This window comes from Gobius niger, assembly GCF_951799975.1.
Source record: "Gobius niger genome assembly, chromosome: 13".
Classification (NCBI taxonomy): Eukaryota; Metazoa; Chordata; class Actinopteri; order Gobiiformes; family Gobiidae; genus Gobius; species Gobius niger.
In genome coordinates this window covers 8437018-8459396 of record NC_136864.1, presented here as the reverse complement: position 1 = coordinate 8459396, position 22379 = coordinate 8437018, and the positions used below count along the sequence as shown (strand labels likewise).

Sequence of the window (22379 nt, the reverse complement as noted above, 5' to 3'; positions counted from 1 at the left end):
TTTTGATCACAGCGGCACCCTCTCTGTCGATAAACTCTGAGGGTTTTTTGTGGTATTCTAGCGGACTTTTCTCTCTCTGTGTCCTTGGTGTGTCTAAATCTCTTGGACATAAAGGCCGGTGTGAGTCCATAAATGCGCGTTGTGAGAGTGGCAGGGGTTTTGGGGGTGGCAGCGGCAAACTGTGCAGATTACGAGGCGGGTTCGGGAGCAGATCCGCGTAAGGCTTTTGAAGGTGCCTTTCCCGCAGTGACGCGCGACGCCTTTGAACATTTCAGGTGATGCTTTCAAACGGAGCTGTGTCCATTGGTATGGGGACTGTCTGGGAAGTCGCGATGAATTTATGCATTCGGAGAAAAGAAACAATGTTGAATATGCTGTTAGGAAGAGGCTGCAAATTTGAGACAGTGAAAGATGTCAAGCAATGAGAAAAGCATATGTAGATTTGCGAACTGTCCGCATGTTTGGTTTATGTGATGTGGTACACGAAAACAGAAACAAAGAATGGATCTCAACTAAAGACATATGAAGAAAATGAAGATTTCATGGAAGTATTTCTTTCTCTTTTAGTTCACATCACAGAGGTTTCTACACTTTAAATGCATTGGTGGTTAGTGCATCACAATAAATGAGTGCTTAAATGAATTTCCCCATTGTGACATCAATCAAGTTTTAGCTTTTTTTTGTGTAAATGGTTCTTAAACATCACCCCAGATTTAGGTTAAACTTGTTCAAATCTCTAACAATGTTAATGTATTTCACACAATGTAAAAGTTGTTTAACATTTTCATTTTTTTTGGTAAGATGATTATCAAGTATCTAATAGAACATAGCAATGCTAATTGTAGCATTGATATGTTCTCAATATTTCAGATAGGATTGGACTTGCACTTAAAGGTACATTATGCAAGGAAAAAAAATAAAAAATGTGCCTATTTCACCTTACAGTGACCCAGTGGCTTGGTTTTGCATGCCCTTATAGTTTTATGGTTTAAATTTTTTATAGTTTATTATTTAAGTAAGTGTCCTGCACTGCTCAGCTCCTTACTCTTTCTCCTGCGCAGCTCCCTCCGCCCCACGACAGTCTTTCACCATCTTCTTCTTCTGTTTTATTCTCCAGTGAATGAACATTAGCCAGAATAATGGAAGGCGTGTGTGGCTTAGCTGTGAGTCTTGCCCGGATACCTCCTTGTTTGTAGCTTTTTTGTTTCCTGTTTCCTTATGACGCCTCGACTTTGCTGATGGCGTGAGGGGCTCTTGATGCCTCTTCAGTGTCTCAGAAGAAGACATTTTAGGTCTCAAATGGGTTTAGCTCATATTAAGCTAGCTGTTTGTTTACTTTTAAAAAGCTGCTTTCTTCAGGACCATTATGGACTGATGTTGTATGTTTTATGTTTCATGTTGCACGATCGCTCCGAAGACAATTGCTCATGTGTGAACCTGTTCACTCTTAATGCCAATAAAACCAATTCTTATTCTTTGCTTTTGATCCCTGTAGCCTCCAGGATGCTACAGGATCAATTTTATTTACCTTTTTGCTTTTTGCAGCCATGAATTGTGCCCGCCCCTTCACTCATATTAGTTTACATATAAGACTGGAGAAGTCAAGAGACAATCAATTACTACACGAACACAAAGCCGAGAAGCTGTGCAGCGTTGACTTGTTGGTGCAAATGAACATTGGACATTTTACATAAATCAATCTACTAAACATCACATTTCCCTCATTCTCTGCTTAATGAACGGACTTCTCGACCACAAATGTGAATACAATGGATGTGCCGATCTGTGGCAAAAAGAGGCAAAAGTGGAAGGGCGGAGTAAGGTGAATATGTAAGACCGTACCATTACCACTGAAAACTTACTAGAAATCTTAGTACGTGGGACGAAAAGGGTTAGAAACCACTGTCCTAAGCAACCATTAGTCCTGGAGCGCCTTACAGACCACCGGGACGGAAAGTAAAGGCGCCATGCTGACCACCCATACGGCCACTGGGACACTCAAAGGTCCAATGCAAACTAACATCAACCTTTTTTTGGCATAGAAAGTTCCATAATTCACTTTAAGAGCGGTCCATAGTCTCTGCGATCACTAACTGAATGGAGACGCTTTCATGCAGCCATAGCGTATACGTATGTTAACTCAATTCTAAGTCCACTTCCATTGAAAAGGTTTTCTAAATGCTGAGCCTTGTGAATGTTCAAGGGCCCATTTCTTTTGTAAATGGCACAAACCATACTCTTTGCAGCCATTGACATATACAAAAAAATGTCGGCCATAGAGACACAGCTTAGTATTTTGTGGAATGTTCCTGAAGTTAGAACTTGAAAACATCGCAGTCCCAGTCAAGTGTGAATTCCGACTTGGCATAACTCAATTAAATGTAGCAGCTTGTCTGTTTTGCAAAAGTATTTTTTTTTCCTTTCTGTAATGGTGATGGTAGTCGCGGCTCCTTCTGAAATGGCACAGTTTATGAAATGATTCGAGGAGCGTTTCTGAGCGAGGGATTTGCATTGAGTCGAGGGAGAGATGTGCAGCTCCACCGAGCACAGGCGGCGATTTGATAAGGCAATCTCTTCCGCTGATTGAGTTTGGGAGGTAATGGAGCCCAGGCGTTTCAGCAGGTCCAAACGGCAGATGTTTGGATGTAATACAGGAAGAGGAACACTCCGAGAGATCTGCGGATACGGGCATGTCGTAAAAGAACGTGCAAATGACAAATGACAGTTCTGCTTTGGCTTTCCCGCGTCTGCACATTACCAGCCACGCTTTGCTAAATAGCTGTAAATATGAGCAGGAACGTTTCTGTGTGACAAGATGTCGAACAATTGTTTTGACAGTCGAGGTGTGAATGCTTCGGCAGTATGTGTTAATTTGTACATCTCTTGCTTGTGAGATTACTTAAGATTAATATTATCTTCTCTTAACCTTTGCAGTTCAAGTAGTAACAAAAGAATTGCTGAGATTATAGATATTTTGTTGCAGGTAGGATTTAAAATTTCACTTTCTCTGAGTATTTCGAAGCAGTGACGGAAATATTTCAGTCCTTTTTTCAACCTATGGGACTCAACTTGTGATGAAAAGATACTGACATGAAAACCATTTTCTCTTATAAATGGTCAAAAGTCCAACAAATGACACGATTACACACACACAATTAACAGCCATCATTCATTTTAAGGTCAGACACAGCACGTGAAAACATTGAACTCTCCCTTAAAGGAGCAGGCCACTGTTCTTCCATACTGACATATGTTCTTACCTGAGCTTAGACGAGTTGATGCGTACCTGTCTGGTCTTTGTGCCTGTGGAAGAGTGTGGTAGCCTCTAACTTCACCCAGTTTGGCGCTATAGGAATATACTGCGAGAGGCCAAATGCTAACAACATCTTTGGTCTTTTTGCATGACTGAGGGTTACACGCAAGAGACCAGACAGGTACGCATCAACTCGTCTAAGCTCAGGTAAGAACATATCTCGGTATGTGAAAACCGGTGGCCTGTTCCTTTAACAACTTTAACTTGGTTTTCATGTCAGAGTATAAATGTTGATGAATATATGAATATGAATATATGTTTGTGCTAAAGCCGGGTTCCCACATGTATTCATTCACAAATATTGCCATATTTCATATCCACATATACTGCAAAATGTGCCTGAGATGACGCTGTAATCCAGATATGGTCATTTCCTTTCTGGGAGAAACCCGCTACGAAAAAACTGATAAATGTACTTACACGTGCACACACTTTTGTTCAACTCTTGCAATGACATCTCCACTTTAGTAGCTCCTACAAATTTTCCGAACTTGGACTTAACAATATTTTGAAGGTTTGTTCAGAGGGATTTTTCAACCCCCAAAAATAAGGCACAATTAGAATTTTTACTTCATTCATTTTACTTCATTTTTACCTTATTCACAAGCTAAACAGGCCACCAGTTCTTCCATACTGAGATATGTTCTTACCTGAGCTTAGTCGAGTTGATGCGTACCTGTCTGGTCTTTGTGCTTGAGCTCAGTCACGTAAAAAGACCAAAGAAGTTGTTAGCATTTGGCCTCACCCAGTATATTCCTATAGCTCCAAAGGGGATGATGTTGAAAGCTACCACGCTCTTCCACAGGCACAAAGACCAGACAGGTACACATCAACTCATCTAAACTCAGGCAAGAACATATCACAGTATGGAAAAACGGTGGCCTGTTCCTTTAAGAACATGTCGTCAACATAAAGAAATAGTTTTTTTCCATGTGTTATGACTCTTTTTGCCTTTGTCACACCTGCGGCACCCAAACTCCGTTCTCCTTTCAGCTCCTTGACTTCAACATGTTAAATTTAAGTTTCCGCCACTTGATTTGCCAAATAAATAATTCCTTTTTTGACGCAATGGAGCAGGTGTGTCTAATAATGCTCCCCTAAATTGCTTTCCCCGTTCCCGTAATCATAAAAGGCAGCGAGTTGTGTCTTATTTCTCCACACTTATTAACACCTGTAATGCGTTCATCAAAGAAACTTACAGTGCTTATTTTGGAAGTGCACAAAATCATTTTAAGAGATCGGGGGCTACGGTTCAGTCTCGAATCGTGCCACGGGGCAAACAGTCCACCGCACACCCCCCTCCCCCCCTCGTGCGTGGCATATTTTAAGGCATTTTCAGGGGGATACATATGCAAGCTAGCTCAAGGCAAAGGTTACAGCAGCTCGGATTTTGTGTTTGGGAAGATAAGGGGAAAGCATTTCGAATCATTTCACTACAGCCGGCGCATGTAAACATTTATTTTTGATGTTACGGAGTGCGGGGGAGTGTTTCTGGCCTCTGCGAAAGGGGGGGGGGGGGGGCATTGCAGAAAACATTAGAGTAACGTGACATGGCTGATAGACAGTCGGCTAATCCTCTTAAAGGAACAGTGTCCCCTCTGGTGAAAATTGTTCCCGACGCGCGCGCGATTACAAGCCAAATCCGAGTTGGGAATGTTACACCGATTAGCAATTACACAAATATATGGAGGGAAAGCGGAGGATGCCCCGCCGCCGAATGACATGCTCTGCCAGCATCTATCAGGGAACATGATGGAGAGCTAAAGCGGAATGGACACTTGTTATCTGCGGCCTGCAATGGTTCACATTCGGGACAAAGAGCTGTTTTCTGAAATCTTTGCAACACAGTGAGGAAATAGGACATCCCTATATTGTTTAGTAAATCAAGCATGATGGTAGTAAACAAATACATTTATCTATAAGCGCTTGGAAACCCGAGACGTCCACAAAAAACAAAATCTTTCTGGCTTAAGAGCTTTGAATGTGTCGTATGAAACTGCATTTTGTAATAGTATGCTGCATTTAGTGATACTTTTCTCAAATTGTAGACACTTATTTCTTCATTTCTAAAACATCTTCAAAGCTTTCGTCACCATTATTGAGATTGGTTGATGTGTTTATTGCCCATGAGTCTAAACCCTTAATCATTCCCGACTCTTTCCAAACCTTTATGAGACGCTGGGATTGAGCACATTGTTTCTATGGTTCTTAATGTTAACCATTGTTTGTAAAACTGTCCAAATGCCTTATAAATTTGGCCAGGTACCATTTCCTTTTTTACTGATACTGGTACTTGCGGGATGGCACAATAGAGCAGAGGTTAGTTCTCGTGCGTCACAGCAAGAAGGTCCCGGGTTCGAGTCCCACCTGGATGGGGCCTTTCTGTGTGGAGTTTGCATGTTCTCCCCGTGTCTGCATAGGTTTCTTCTGGGTAATCTGGTTTCCCCTATCACTAAAAACATGTACAATAGGTGAGTCCTCCAGTCAGCTCCACATCAGGAGATGGGTCCCTGTGCAAATGTAGAGGACAAGTGTGCCTTAAGGTTAATGAACAGCCTCTGAAGACATGAAACAGGCCTCAACCCTGACTTTTTAAGTCTAGGCTGAAAATTGACTTCATCTTATGGCAATTGATTGTACTTTAACTAATATTAAAGAAGAACTTGGGCCAATACAAGTATTAATGGGATGATTGGGGGGGTCTTTCATCTCCCCCTGGTGTCTATGGCCAGAAAACCACCCTTGCAACTTTCCCTGCACCGGGTCGGAGTCCCCAAAACACACTAATACAATAGAATCATGAAGAAGAAGCTAACAGGCTAATGGGCAAAGCTAACTGCGGGCTAGCACCTCTTAAACAGTATTTAAATGGATGTACATTATCTCTCTCTCCCTTTGTCTTTTCTGTCAGCGTAGTATTTACTCTCACGGACAATTAATGAGTAAAAAAAAAAGGCAACATGGCGCTTATTGCCTCTAGGGGCATGAGTTACTTAGTCCTGCTTTAAATATCATTTTAATATACATATTAAATTGTATCGATTGAATTGTTTTATTGTGTTTATGTGTTTTCGGTGTTGCTGTGAGGCCTTAACAACACTTGGTTTTCGATACTAAAATATTTGTCTTATACATAGACCCATAAAACAGAACACTAATGCCTATTTATTCCATATAAGACCATTTATTTTCATGTATTTGAGCTGAAACAACTGGCCTGTGGGTCATACATCAGCGTCTAGCGGTGTTATAAAATACAGCAGTTACTAATTTAAATGTTTTATTGCCGTATAGACATTTTGGTTATTTCTAAATCGTCAGGGTGACAGCGGATGCTTGGTCAGGAGAAGTGAGCGCTACACCTGCCCTTAAATCACATGAAAAGAGGGAGAGAGAAATGAAGGGAGAGGTGCGGAGAGAAAGCGAGAGAGCCGACCGATTAACATTACACCGGTGGGAGACAGTGATTGAAATGCTATACCCCGCGCTCCTCCCCCGCTCCTCTCCGCCCGCGGTATCGGCTCCGGGTGCCCGCCTCCATCAGCGCAGCCCACATGAAAAATAAATCTGAGTTTCAGGTCACCGTCCGCTCGATTCCCAGTCAATCCTCCATAATTGGTCGGCGTCACACTGAAGTCTACGGGGCAGGGGAGGCCTAATTGGAGTCAGCTCAGGTTTCAGCGCTGCAGCAGCAGGAGCAGCGCGGAGCCAACTCGCCTCTTTAACGGAGGCAGGGATGCAGGCAGCACACCCCTCTCATGTGTGACCATTTTCAGCTCCAGCAGAGGCAAAGAAAAAGGCTCTCAGAACTGAAGCGGCGCCGTTTTCAGCTCCAAACGAAAGATTTTGCCCTGTGTTTTGATCAAGATATTTTGAAGAACATTTTATTTCTCATTTTATAGTCGGTGCCAGCTCTTAGAGTCTCGAGTCTTTAATATGAAAGTGAACGGTTGTAGGTCCTCTTAAATACTGTAAATCTTTTAACAATACCTGGTTTACAATACCAATATCTACTACAAATACTACCTAATACTTTTTTTCAATACCTATCCTAAATATTTGTCATCTACAACCATTGAATCAACCAAGTAACTTTCTCCAGTGCTGTCTCTGGCAAGTGGGAACCCAGGGTGCTGAGTGTGCTGCGGCACCCCCTGGTGGATAGTTTATGCACTTCAAGCAATATTAATAAATAGAAAATGCGACAGCTTTTAGATTTAGCTAAACTGAACTGGGGGAAAATGGGCTTGGTTAAGGCCGGGGTTAAAGGGATATTTCAGGATTTTTGACATAGGGCCTAATTTCCTAGTTATCCAGATTTTTTTTCATTTTTATTTATTTTATTTATGCAGTCCTTATATTTGCAGAGCTTAGTGGTGCTAGGCTAGTGCATGTCTATGGTAACTAGTAGCCTGCATTAAAAACAGTCTGACCCAAGCACAGTGCACTGAGGCAAATCACTTCTAATGCCAGACTACCCATATAAATGTCTTTGCTGATTTTTTTTTTTTCATTTTTGAAATAAAACACTCGTTCATTTAAAAGAACTTATATTTGAGCAGCGTCAGCTTCCGGAGTGATCTGCTCGGTTACCGGATCTACATTAGTTTGTTTACCTGCGGCCGACATTACTACACGTGGAATTCACAAAGGAGCTTTCTACAAAACAGATCTGGCAACGTTTGGAGGACGACCCCGTGATTTTGAAAAGGTTTATATTGCAGGCTACTAGTTACCATAGACATGCGCTAGCCTAGCACTAGCCTAGCACCACTAAACTCTTCAAATATAAGGACTGCATGATTTAAAAAAAAAAAAAAAATCTCCAGAAATCAACAACACTCTGGATAACTAGTAAATGAGCCCCTTTGTCAAACATCCTGAAATATCCCTTTAAGAGGTTAAACACACAAGTTAGAGGTCTGTTTAAGTTCAGTCAGGACTGTGTAATCCAAGCTCCTTCTCTACATGTTTACAGATGATCTAATTAGCCTATGATCTCAGCCTGTTTTGGTTCCATTTGTACAAGATCGAGAAGAAGCTTCTGAAGATTGAAACTGATGAATAGGCCGGTAATACCAAACCAAATGCTTCTTACGTGCAGCTCGATCTCAACAATGCCATTTCTGTGGTGCATGAAGATAAATAATTTGGAAGAAAACCAAAATATTGATGTGCGGCTCCCGGCAAAGTCAGGTCCGAGGTGACGCAAGCCCATTCACGGTAATACCGCACGCTTACTTAATTCTATTCATTGGTAGAAACGTTACGCCGCATGGGTTCAAAAGCACCAGAAACGAAATGAAAACTCCCTCGGACATCTGTGGCTCTTCCTGGTTTTGACGGGGCTTTGTTTGCGCCGCGTTTCCTCTGCCTTCTGCCGTCATTTAGTCGCCTCTGTCTGAAGTCAAAGCGCCCTGTCGCTGTGAGTCACGGTGCAAATGGTGAACACAGCGTGAGATGACGAGGTGTCGCGCTCCGAGGCAAATTAACATGACAACCTTCAACAGAGCCAGGGAAAGAATGAATAAAATATTTTAAAAAAACAGCCTATTTTTCTAATCATTTGAGCTATGTGCTGGAATTCCATTTAATGCCCTGTCGAACTTTTACATAATAAAATGCCGGGGATGATTTCTGCCTCTTTAATATTTCATTGGCATTCATATTAGAAATCTTATGACCAAAGGCACGCAATGGGTTTTATTGTGTGTATTGTTTAAAAAGAGCCCTATTAAACTGTAGATACAGCATGATGAAAGGGAAAGGAATCTGGGCCTCCTGAATTTTCTACATTGTGGCACTTGAAGTGTTTTGAATCATCAGCACTTTAATAATTACTCAACATAGCAGAATTTAGGTTTTACAAGATTTTTTTCATGCTTTTCTGCATCGTCTGAAAGTCTCAGAATCCAAACAAATCACACTGTTTCTTCTCGGTTTTCTAAAAAATGTGTGGAGCTTTCGCACAGAAATCCATGGACATTTTGGGCATTTCTTTTTTTTATTTCTATCTTTATCTGTTTGTTCATTTATTGGATTTGTATGCTCTATAGGCACGAAAGGGTGACATGGAAATGGCAGGACATTCAGAAAATTGACTGACCCAAGAGATCAACCCCTCTATATTAAAGCAGTACAAAAACAACAAAACAAAACAAAACAAAAACAAACAATCAGTGGTGTCAAACATACGGCCCAAGATTATTTCATCTGATCTCTTATTAAATTATTTAATAATTATTTAATCAATTATTTAATAATTTATTAAGAGATCAGGATATGAATAACACATTACAGCCTGCTGACCAGCACAAGAAAATGGGAGCACATCACTCCCATTCCGTCCTCTTTACATTGGCTACCAGTTCCCTTTCGAATCAAGTTTAAAATTCTGCTGATTGTTTTTAAATGCCTAAATTCGCTGGCACCTAAGTATCTGTCAGAACTGCTGCAGCTCTACTGTCCTTCCAGAGCTCTGAGGTCTGCTGACCAGCTCCTTTTGTCTGTTCCTAAATCCAAGCGTGTGTCCAGAGGTGACCGAGCCTTCTCAGTGGCGGCCCCTAAACTTTGGAACAGCCTTCCTCTACATGTGCGCTCGGCTCAGTCTGTAGAGGAGTTTAAAACCAAATTAAATAATCATCTTTTTGCTTTGGCCGTCGGTTCCATGTAGACCAGACACAGTTTGTGCCTTTATATATTACCTGTGTTTAACTTTTATTGTGTTTATTGTACATATTGTTACTGTTCTTGTACAGCACTTTGGTCGACGATGGTTGTTTTTAAATGTGCTTTATAAATAAAATTGACATTGACATTGACATTGACAGCCACGTGGTAAATGGACAGTCTGCCTCAGGGCGGCTGTGGCTTCAATAACAGCTTACCACCACCACATTATTATTCATTTATTGGAAAAATGTTCTCTATAGTATTTTCCTATTGCATTGAATGGGGCCCGCGACCCGCCGTGGGAGCAGAATTTCAGCCCACGACCCTAAATGAGTTTGACACCCCTGAGTTCGATCGTTATTATTTTTGATGAAACATTTGTGTTTGTGTAGCACTTTACACATGACACAAGTCACCCAAAGCGCTTCACGTTGTGTAGGAGATTCGTACCTCATTAACTCCACACTCAGTTCCCCACAGTCGCTCTGACCACCAACATTCATTCACCCACACACATCATTCACCCTGGCCCATTGTACATGTTTTTAGTGGTAGAGGACAGTGTTAATTTTGACAAGCTATTTTAATTTAGTTTTAGTCTTTTGATGAAAATCTAATTCAATTTTAGTCAAGATTTAGTCGACCAAAATTGCAAGTTCATTTAGTCGACTGAATTTCAGACAAATTTAGTCGACTGCATTTATAATATTCATTATTATAATGATATTTAATCTTGTTCCTCTGCTTCATGGAGCTGCTCCTTTGGCAGTGACTGTAAATGATATGAGGCTCTTTCAGACTGTCAATAGAAGTTTATATGATTTTGTCTCTCCTTTTCATTTTTATTTAGTCATATTTTAGTCGACTAAGATATCTGTCACATCATTGGGGATGCCTGTTTAGAGTTTAGAGACATTTTAGTCATAGTTTTAGTCTCATGAAAAACTGTTAATTTAGTTTTAGTCCAATTTTAGTCGTCAAAAATATCACTGACTAAAATTAAGACTAACTATTTTAGTCGAGGAAATGAACACTGATAGAGGAAGCCTATGCAGACACAGGGAGAACATGCAAACTCCAGACTTCTTGCTGCATGTATGCAAAATCGACTTTTATGAGCTTTAAACCATATTTTAACGTTATTCCCTCATCAAAGGCATACCTGAAGTATTTCTCTTCATTCATGCAGTTTTGAGTTATCCTCCCATTTAATTTGATTGGCTGATTGTTCTTCTACTCTTTCTACACTTCCCTGGGTAATATTGTTTCATTGTTAAACCTGGAACTGTTCTGTTCTGCGCTCAAAGTGACTTGAAACCACGCTGTAAATTGAAACTGAAATGCACTTTTACTCAGCTATTCACACTGTTGGGAACTGTATTTCATTGTTAGTATTTTACTACTGTTAGTTGTTTTAGGAATCATTGGAAGTATGATGATTTGTTGGTCCTGTAGTGGGGAAAAAGAAATCAGTTCAGTTTGTGCTCAGAGAAAACAGTCAAACATGAGTCACTGCGATAATGTAAACATTACTCGGGGTGTGCTTTGCAGGTACTGAATAACAACATGGCAGAAATACGTACATTTAGCTTAAAAGCCCCTTGATAAATTCCGACGCTTGAAAGAGAGCGGCAAATATGCAAAAATATGACAAATCCAAAGAGTGCATCTACTTTTGAGTCTCTGGCGGCGGTAAACATCGCGTGGATGGGACACTTCAGGAGCTGCTTCTCGCCCTCGGAGCCTCGTTGCCGTCGGCGATGAGTATTTTGCCCGAGGAAAGGAAAGCGAGCCCCGTTCAAACATGGCCGCCATTAACTCCCTGGCACAGCGGCATCATCGCTTCATAAGAGTTTGACCCGGGAGAAGCAGCTTGTGTTTTCGGCGCGCTGCGAGGAGAGAATAACAAGTGTTGGAGCAGAAATGCAAAGAGAGATATGCTCATATAGTACTGGGCATTAATGTTTTATGGATACATTAGCACTTCTTAGCTATATGATTAAAGGAGGTCAGAGGTTAGGTCTCCGGGAAGCATCCGTCTTGTTCAGGGCGAGAGTTTCTCCCAGTTGCTTTGGGCCTGAGGCAAACACTGGAGACTCTCATACTCATATTGCATAAAGTTTCCATTCACATGGGACTAAATACAAATGAATTTGTTTTAAATTTGACCTCAAGCTACATAATGCAGGGGTTTCTTATGGCTATTAGCTCCCGGACTCTTTCCAAGTCGCTCCATGAAGGCTTTTTTTACTTTTAAAAGCTTAATATGACTTAAGTCTTGGAGAAATAAGTCACATTTATAGAACCATTTTCTCTTCGTGCACCAAACGATCTCCACAAAGTTCCAAAGAGTGAATATATTTATAACGGGTTTGGCATTTTATCTGTTTTTTGTGCAAATTTTTCCTGCAAGATTCTGCAATGTGGCTTTAGCCTCTTAACCGCCGCCTGAACCGAGCACTCTTTCCCTAGTTTGGCTTTACCCCAATCTGAAAGTGTCTTGAAAAAAGGCATCAAAATAGCGAAGAAAACATGCCGGAAAAGCAACAATAACAACAACAACATTAAAAAATGACAAAAACAAGACAAAAAAAAGCAATGAAATAAGCCACAAAAGAATGACAAAAAAGTGACGAAAACACAAGAAAAAGGTGACAAAAGAGTGAGAAAAAAGTGTCATAAAAAGAGACGAAAACTCAACAAAAATGCTTAAAACCTTTTAACAACAATGCACCAAAAAAAAAAGTCTCTTTGAAATGAGGCGTTTCACTGTTACTCTCCAGTTGAAGATCTTTCAGATTTGGGTAAAGCCGAACTGGAGACAATGCGCTCGGTTAAGGCGTGGGGAGGTTAAAAAATGCCATCTTATTTTGGAAATGTGCTTGGAATAAGAGAGAAGGTTTGTTTGTTTGTTTGTTTGTTTGTATACTTTATTGTCCCCGTAGGGAAATTTGTCCGCTGCATTTAACCCATCCTTCGACGCCGCTGGGGCGACCCGTAAGGAGCAGTGGTCGACGGCAGTGCTGCGCCCGGGGACCCATCTCCATGATGTGGAGCCAGGCTGGTGGTCAGAATCACCTGGCTGGATGATTCCTCCTATTGCATATGTTTTTAGTGGTAGGGGAAACCGGAGTACCCGTGTGTGGTTACCCGGAGGAAACCACATACGAGGAGAACATGCAAACTGCACACAGAAAAGGCCCCATCCTGGTGGGAATCGAACCCGGGAACTTCTAGCTGTGAAGCGGAGGCGCCAACCCCTGTGACTGTGCCGGCGAAGATTTGGACACGTCTTGAATTAAGATTGCCAATGGAACAAACATTAATTTGCTTAGAATACGACAAAAAAAAAAACACCTGAAACATCCCACAAAACATCTGTCTCCAATGGCAATCTCATTTCAAGTCGAATCCAACTTTTAAGTCATTTTTGTGTAACATAAGATTTCATTTTTTCCAACTAAATTCAAGAGTCCTCACTATTCCTCTGTCCATGTTTATTTACCAAAGTAGCTCTTTGCTAGCTGTTAAACGTTGCATGCATAGTACATACTGAATGTCAAATATTGGCTCAAAACACACAGTACTTGTGCTTCACCTTCGGGTTTGAACCTCAGAGGCTTCTGTCGGAAGGAATTGTCAGAATAATTGCACATGATGGCGTTGCACGATTACTCGGATTTAGAATTGGACAGACAGCAACTTCCATCGGGCGCTTAATGAGAAAATGATGTCCATTGTCAAAAAGTCTTACTGTAAATCGAGCTGTTTCAGGCTCTAAGGAGAAAGCCAGAATCCTGATATCTTCCTTTGTTTAGTAGCATATGACAGTGCTTGATTTATTTTTCAGCAGGCTCCTCTCTAGTGCCAGAAAAAGAAAAATCCCAGTCAATATATGTCCTTCGAAGTTCGTATTCCTAATTTTGGCACGGCAGGTCTCTACACTTTGACTGAGGACTCCCTGACTGTTCATTCCTCCTCTGCGCTGTCTCGCCGCTGCCTCCCTTTCTGCCCTTTGCCCCCGTCTCTCAATAGGGGACAGTAATTAAGGCCGGATTTCTCTGGCACGCTCTCTCTCCCTCCCCGATGGATTAAATATTTTATCACCTCACAAAGCAGCGCTAAATAGAGAGGGAGCTCAGAGGAATCGGGGACGCACCCCTTTAAGAACCTGAGGGGGGACTTTCTAATGACAAGGCAATGGGCGCGTGATAAACTAGGGGGGTAAAGTGCACGGGCTCCCAGCGCGGGGGGACACTTCATCACGGAGGGGGCCACCGCGGGGAACGATTGGTCATCTTCGCGGCTGTTTGTACCCACACAATAACAGCTTAAGAGTACAGAGCATGAGCAGATGTTCGCCTGACAAGGATCATTTTTCTACTTTATTTATTCAATATTGGTGCGGAAAGGGAAATGGGGCGCAGCATGCTGTCTGTACCGGGACTTTCTTATTATTTGGGTTTGAGAATGTTGTAGCGATTGCAGACACCAGAGCAGTAGTTCCAGCATTGCTTGAGTTTATACCATTGTTGTGTCCTTGGGCAAAACACTTCTCCTGTGGTAGTCCTCTTGAGCTTTTGTTTAAACAGTTTAGTCACTGTTTATTTGTCAAAGATATGGTTGAATTGGGCTCTATTACAACATACAGTGGCGAGAAAAAGTAAAAACCATTTGGATTTTCTCACATTTCTGCCTAAATTGGCGCTATCATCAATAGAAAAGTGTGGAATAAGTAAGTGAACCCCTGTATTAAATTGCTGGCTAACCTTTCCTTTGCAGCAATAACTGCTTTCCTGTAGTTGCAGATTCGCAACGATCAGGATGAATCTTGGACCATTCCTCTTTACAAAACTTTTGGGGTGTGCTTACTTATTTCATGCTCTCCTGTGAATGTTTACATGTTGTGGCCAATAAAAGTCTTATCAAATGTAATTGTTTGGGTGGTATTAGTTTAAGCAGACACTGTTTAATCATTCCTGTGATTCCTGTGAAGGAAGATCAGACCACATTTAGTGACCAATTTAGGCAGAAATGTGAGAAATTCCAAACGGTGTACTTACTTTTTCTCGCCACTGTATTATTAGGGTTGTGACAGGTAAGTTATCCAGCTTCATCTGTTAATCTATCTCATAATGTAACTCGGAAGCTTGCAATGCTCTGTTCATGCTGTTTTCTTAAAACTATTGAAGATTGTTCTTTTAGTAAGACAGAAGGTTTGTTTACCTGCTTTATTAGTTTCGATCACTTCCTCAGAAGCGTCACAAGCGTCACCTGGTGGTAGAGGTGACGGTAAGCTCTCCCTACTGACTGGAAAATCCATGTAAGCTGCCTACGACACGTCACTTTAACCCCCGGTGACGCTTCTTAGGAAGATCACAGGAAGTGATCGAAGATCCTTCCTCATTTCATAAGCTTAACTTTCCAGTGATTAGCAAATACAATAGGATATGTATCAACAAGTGAGGTTTGACGCTGCAAACTCCTGGACCTGGGGCGCGAATGCTTTACCGACCCCTCCCTTAAAACGGATCAGCAACGCGATTTTTCTGAAAATGCAAATCAGCATCTGCGCTCAACCTCCCCGTGACCCAGTAGTGGAGAGTCATGCCACAGATGACGATAAATCACCGCCGAAAGGTTGTCGTATGTAACCTTTGCAATGATTTAGTTCCTCACCCGTTCAACCACGCACCTGACACGGAATCATTTGTTTACATGATTACTGCGCTGGTCTACATACAGCAAAACATCCCCGGGAACTGGCAAAAGTTGCACAATACCGGGGGGAATGCTAGATTTGATAACTGTCTTTAATATTGGAATAACAATACTGCGATAGTTCCTTTTCTACCACAGTAATATGATAAATACTTGTACATAGATCACCACAAAGGCTTATCTGAATCATTTTGTAATATTCCTCCGACATCTCGGCTGAAACTGACACAACAAAGGACCTGGGGATGTTTACTTTTTCATAATTCAGCGTCTGAAAAGGTTAACGTCCCTCTCACCCCCCCTCTCGGAGTCCGCGGCCCACACTGCGCGGCCTGTTTGCCCTCACAGTGATGACATTGTGTCCCCGCTTCGTTAAAATGCAGCGCACACGCACCTGTTAGATCTACCGAGGCCCACAGCGACAAAGACCCTGTTTACGGCCGCGGCGCACAAGCACGGGCCCTGATTAGAGAGGATGGGGTTTCACTCGGAGCATGCAAATGACACGGGACTGCTTAATGAATGAGATGAATGAAGTGATGGGGCAAGCTGTCGCGGTGAATACATGAATGCAGATAGTAGACGGTGTTGCATAAGGGAGCCTATGTGACCGCGGACCAGGAGAGGAGCCGCCTTTATTTGGAGTTTCAGGACAGCCGTCAACCTAAAACATGCACAACAGTCTCATCCTCCAAGCTCGGTACTCCTGGCGAAGAAACAAGTTATGTGGTTCTCAAACTTTTCACGTCACGTACCACCTGATGAAATGTTTGACCTTCCAAGTAAACCTCATGAAATGTGTGGCCTTTCACATAGTATTAGGCCTAGAAAAAGATCAAATCAGGACAGAGCTGGGTCTAACGTTGACCTAAATAGCTGTAAACCACGTCTAAAACATCTAAACCACCTTCCACCTTGTGCTCATATGCATTACCAAAGGGAAATGTATTATTTAGAATCCATCAAATTGTGGTTTGAATCAGGATGAATGAGGATGTCTGGTTGTTACAGAAATTGCTTATTTTGGACATATTTGGAAAGTGTTGGGTTGTCACAGAATACATGTATTTAGAATAGGTATATTTAGAAAACCCGTTCATCTGAATACAGTTATTTGAGAGTACTTTCCTAAAAAAGGAAAACATCATGGGTTCATGCAAACAATACACATGTGTCATATTATGTGCTGAGATCTGCTGCTCCTGTGCATTTGCCAAAAGTGCTTTTATGTTTCTATGTAGTGGGAAATAAGTTCAAGTGTTCCAACATGCCTACATGTTTCTAAATATTCGCCAAATTAATAAAATGAAAATCAACATGAAAGTATTCTAAGTATTCAGAATACAATACTCTGACTGGACACAGTAATGGAATACATTACAAAATACATGTTAAAGCAGGTTATCAGTGTCCTGTAACTAAATACAATTTCAAAGTATTCTCCACAACTCTGATTACAGTATAATAGGCTTGGGGAAAAAATCGATTTTTAAAAATCGAGATGGTAGGTCAAATCGATTCATATTTTCAAAAAAGAGATTTTATAGATTTTTTTTCTTTTTGAATTTTTTTTTAGATTTTCATTTGTTTTTTGGGCCTCTGCTCAGAGGAAGAAGGTCCTACTATACAAATGTGCTAAGAAGAACAGAGCCCACCTATGGATTTTTTGTTGTTTTAATCGTGAATTTATTTATTTTTTAAATCGCAGATTTTTTCTGGGGGAAAAAAAACATTTACAGTATGTTTCATGACACAAACACAATTCCCCCTCTTGTCTCCACAGTGCGTATCAGGTGGTGGTGGAGGAAGAGCGCCCCCGTCGGGCGCGCGGCACCGCAGAGATACTCCGCTGTTACCCGGTGCCCATCCACTTCCAGAACGCCTCCCTTCTGAACTCCCAGTACTACTTCACGGCTCAGTTCCCAGCCGGGGGCATTCACGCGCCTCAGCCCTTCACCGTGGGCGACAACAAAACCTACAACGGCTACTGGAACGCCCCCCTGCTGCCCCAGAAGAGCTACAGCATCTACTACCAGGCCGTCAGCACCGCCAACGGGGTACGAGTGTTTTAACATCAACCTGAGTAGCTTTAAATTACAGAGTCAATGCTCTTGTATTCAATTGTATTCTTTAGTTTGGCATTTTTTGTGCAGTTTATACGTTTGTTAAGTGTGACGTCACGATGTCCGTTTTCAGGTCCTAGCATACCGGCTAATATGCGAGAAAAAAAACATCAAAAACTCTTTAATACAACAATCAATATTTCTTAAACTTAATGGGGAGTTACTGAACATACTTATTTCTCAGACTCATTAGCCAAAAATGCCGTACTGCTAAAAAAGTATTATTTACTAAAGTCGGTACTTCCGGGGTTAGCGTAGCTGCTCCGCCGTTAGCATTTATCTCTGCTAACCCAGAAGTACCAATTTTAGTAAATAATACTTTTTTAGCAGTAGATGCGGCATTTGTGGCTAATGAGTCTGAGAAATAAGTAGGTTCAGTCACTCCTCGTTGAGTTTCAGAAATATTGATTGTTGTATTAAAGAGTTTTTTTGTAGTTTCTCACACATCTAAGACCCCGGAAGTAGAGCTGTGACGTCACCACTTAACAAATGTATAGTTTCGCAAAAAAAAATTGCCGCGCCGACCATGTTTTATCAATCGGAAATGAGTCAAACTGCTCTGGAACTTTACCTCTATCTAGTATGTCACTTCCTGTCAGTAGCTTAAAAATGGCATTTCTCCCCAACATGTCGTCACTAATTTGCTGCTTCACTGAAATACAATTATTATTACTCAAAACAGATGTTATCCATCTAAATGAGTCAGATTTGTCTTATGCATATGACAAATATCCTTTTTTTATGTCATGCTTTTGAAAATATGACTTATTTAGATGAATGGCATCTGTTGTAAGTAATAACTATCATTTTATTTCAGTGGAGCAGCAATTTAATTAAAAACATATTGGGCAGAATGTTGTTCTGTGTAGGCAAGACGTTCTACACACTACTACAGAGTACAGTTGATGACTCAAGAACCTTCATATGTTTATTAAGTAATGATGTAATCTCTCCACCTCCGTGTCCAACGAAGCTGGACTACATGGCTCTTTTTAAACATCTGATCACAAAGAAATATTTCATTTACTTTGGATTCAAAAAGTCAAACAGTTGTTGGTCTTTTCTCTGTTGTTGTTTCAGCAGAAAATTCAGATAAAGTTGTGCTTTTATGTGTGTTTATCTATGGAACAGTTTGGCAACCTATTGTGTTTGATGTCACACTTAACAAACATATTGAAGTTGGGCGTACAAGTTATTTTTATTTGACTTTTTAAGCTACTGACAGGAAGTGACTGATATAAAGGTTCTATAGCAGTTTGGCTCATTTCCCATTGATATGACAAGGTTGGCACAGACATGGAGCAGAAGCCGCTCTCCTCTCCCACTTAACTTGTTAATAAAGTAAGTTATGAAAATAGCATACCAACCATTTTCTCATCGTTGTTGAGTGAGACATCCGACATCAATAAACAAGAAACGTTGCTTGTTTCCGTCGGACACGTAATAAGGCTCCATAAACAGACAGAAGCAACCCAAAAATATGAATATCTCAGTGAATATCTGACCAATCAACACAAAACAAAAAGTATTGCCGATCGTCCTCTCCCAAGCCACATCTGAGTCGAGTCTTTGTGAAAGATCGCACAATGTGAATATCTCCACATGAAGTTGGTGGGGACAACTTCAATGTTTGTGGGGGCATGACGCCTTGGTCCCCACGCAAGCCTACGCCCATGGTTCTTCCCATGTCTGCATCGGGTACCTACCACTAAAACATACTCGGATAGGATCCATATCAGACCCGTCAAAGAAATTGACAAAGAAATTCGGAAGTATCAAAGAACTTAAAGCTTAAAGGGACTATACAGAGTTTAAAAATGTTAAAATTATATACTTTCCTCCCCCTACATGTTCCAGCCATGTCCTAATGAGAATGAGCCCAGACCTGTTCACCACAACTGCCTCTAAAATCCTGCACTGTCACTCAAGAAGGAGTTAATTCGGGTCCGAAGTGCCGTCATGCATGAGCTTAATATAGAAGCTGCAGTTACGCAAATGACCTGAGGTGGCAGTAGTGAGTATAAAATGACAAACTTGCATCCAGCCCCTTTCAAATAAAGATTGAATAGAATAAAATAAATGATCTAGTACAGTACTTTTTGTGTCTTCTTGCCAATATCCTTGATTCGGTCAACACTATGAAAGTCTCTGCAAGACAAACATAGTCCTCCTGTTTATGCCCCCAAACTTTCTGCCTGAGAAATGTGTCTTTTCAGACTTATAGGTGCCATGCAAAAAAGATTGTACGCCCCGATATACTTTCCACAGGTTTGGAATAAATGAAATTGGCATCAGGTACACGTTCCAATGAAAACCTTCCCACTGGCCGAAGCAAATATATCTGCCCATCGTGTGCATCATTGTTTTTGCCGTTTATCTCCATCGTTCCATTTATACTCAGTGACGTCCACAATGCAATGTTGCCATCTGCGTTATTGAGGAGAACAGGCCCTGCGTACGTCACCCTGGCTCCTCAGACATGCTGGATGAAGTTGACATTTTGCGTTTGACAGCTTGTCTCTTTGTGCCGTGCGCAGCGCTAACAAGTATACAATACGGTGTCGCGGCGATAGTTAATTAAATTAGCATAGTTGAGGGGACGGCCATTCACTGTACTTAATCTAATGAACCAGAAGCACAGCGCACATGGAATTACATTTGACTCGGGATTGGACGTGACTGATGTTTTTCGGCTCGTGTTTGTACAGTAGCAATCTCCCGCCGAGCCCCTGGATTTATAGGCAACCTTTTCCGATCAATATGTGGCTGTAGCGCCGATCAGCAGCTATTGCAATCGTTGTAAAGGTAATGCACAGTTACAGGTTCGAAAATGTCACCGCAACCACGACTGAACTTAGGTTACCTTGAGCGGGATATGAGGACGCAAGTTTTACTCTACACCAAGCTTTTTTACTTGACGGGCTATTTGTATGCAACAAAAACGTCAAGGAGCGACCTTCAAAGATTTGTGTAACTTAGGAGGAGTTCGAAAAGATTTGTGAATATGATAAAAGAAAATGAATTGAATGCTTGACTTTGACTTTTCAAGCGTGTGTAGGAATGTAGAAAGTCTCGGCGAGCTAACGATAAAGGCTACTGTTAGCTCCTGAGCTAATTGTTGGATATCCCTGGGGCCTGCAATTCCTCATTTGAACGTTCAGTCACAGAGCTTCAAACTACGAGGCTGCACTAGCGATGGTTAGGACTTTATAGGGGACAGTATTCAAGTATAGTATTATATATAGAAATGAAGTAAAGAATGACTTATTTCTGTACGGTTTTGACTTCGACACAATTTGATTAAAAACGTGTTTATGAATTTTGTTATATTACACCCTGCAGCTCTACATGTTCACCCGCCACAGTTTGTCTCGTGAGGGTCGTGCCCGGTTTGTTTTCGTTGTGTTGCTTATAAAGCCGTTTTCACACATGTTGGAGCGCCTTATGGGTCGACCCGACACCGCCCTAGTTTCAACTGTGTTTATTTCAAAGTTAGTTCAGTCACATCACTGACTCCTCTCGTGGTTAAGTACAATGAGGCTGATATATACGCGAAGTGAGGAGAAATGAACTTAATCGGCTCATGGAGAGGAAAGCTTAGAAGAGGTCGGCCCCTTCACACCACACCCGCTCCATCCCACAGTTCTAGTGGAGCCGCTGCGAGACCACCTGGTTCAGCCGGACTTGGAGCGGCTGTTTAGACCAGCTTCAAGTGCTGTGGTTGGATTCACACTGACCCACAAGTGCCACCCTTAGATCGAGAGCTACTTTAGGTCGACCTCACTAGAGCCTGTGTGAAAACCCCTAAAACATCACCCTCTAATGCACCGTCAAGTGCTGTACATCTTGGTTTCAGGATAGCTGATATTTTCATGGGTTCCTAGGACTGTAACAAACATGACAGAACCAGGAAAACAACAATTATGCGGGAAATGCAATTCCTGCACAACAAAAGGGACACAAAGGGAATAATACAAAGGGAATAATACAAAGGAAAAAACTCAAATTGTTCAGAACAGCACTCTCCTCTTTAAAGGAACTATACAGAGTTTAAAAATTGTAATATTATGTATTTTCCTCCCTCTATGTTCCAGCCATGTCCTAATGTGTAGAATGAGCCCAGACCTGTTCACCACAACTGCCTCTAAAATCCTGCACTGCCAAAGCTTAATATAGAACCTGCAGTTACGCATAAGGCCTGAGGTGGCAGTAGTGAGTATAAAAATGACCAACTTGCATCTAGTCCCTTTAAAGACCATGTACCTGCTTTTTAGCCAGATGAGGAACACAGTTAGTTTTGTCCTTTATCATATTATTATTTTTATAAAGTATAGACATTTGTAATGAAGACCTTTCTTTAGATAGATAGATAGATAGATAGATAGATAGATAGATAGATAGATAGATAGATAGATAGATAGATAGATAGATAGATAGATAGATAGATAGATAGATAGATAGATAGATAGATAGATAGATAGATAGATAGATAGATAGATAGAGAAACTTTATTGTATTCTTTGCTGTGCTTCTCATTTGTTATTGATTAT

At 41.3% G+C, this 22379-nt stretch overlaps 1 protein-coding gene across 6 annotated transcripts in view; it reads left to right on the top strand.

Moving 5' to 3' along the window:
• Positions 1 to 22379, top strand: part of LOC306972937 (receptor-type tyrosine-protein phosphatase mu) — a 373633-nt gene that overhangs the window by 210186 nt on the left and 141068 nt on the right. For all 6 annotated transcript variants that reach the window (XM_079569665.1, XM_079569664.1, XM_079569663.1 and 3 more), the window contains exon 12: positions 17490 to 17763. In XM_079569665.1, coding sequence (XP_079425791.1) covers positions 17490 to 17763 — 274 coding nt within the window. The remainder of the gene's footprint in view (positions 1 to 17489; positions 17764 to 22379) is intronic.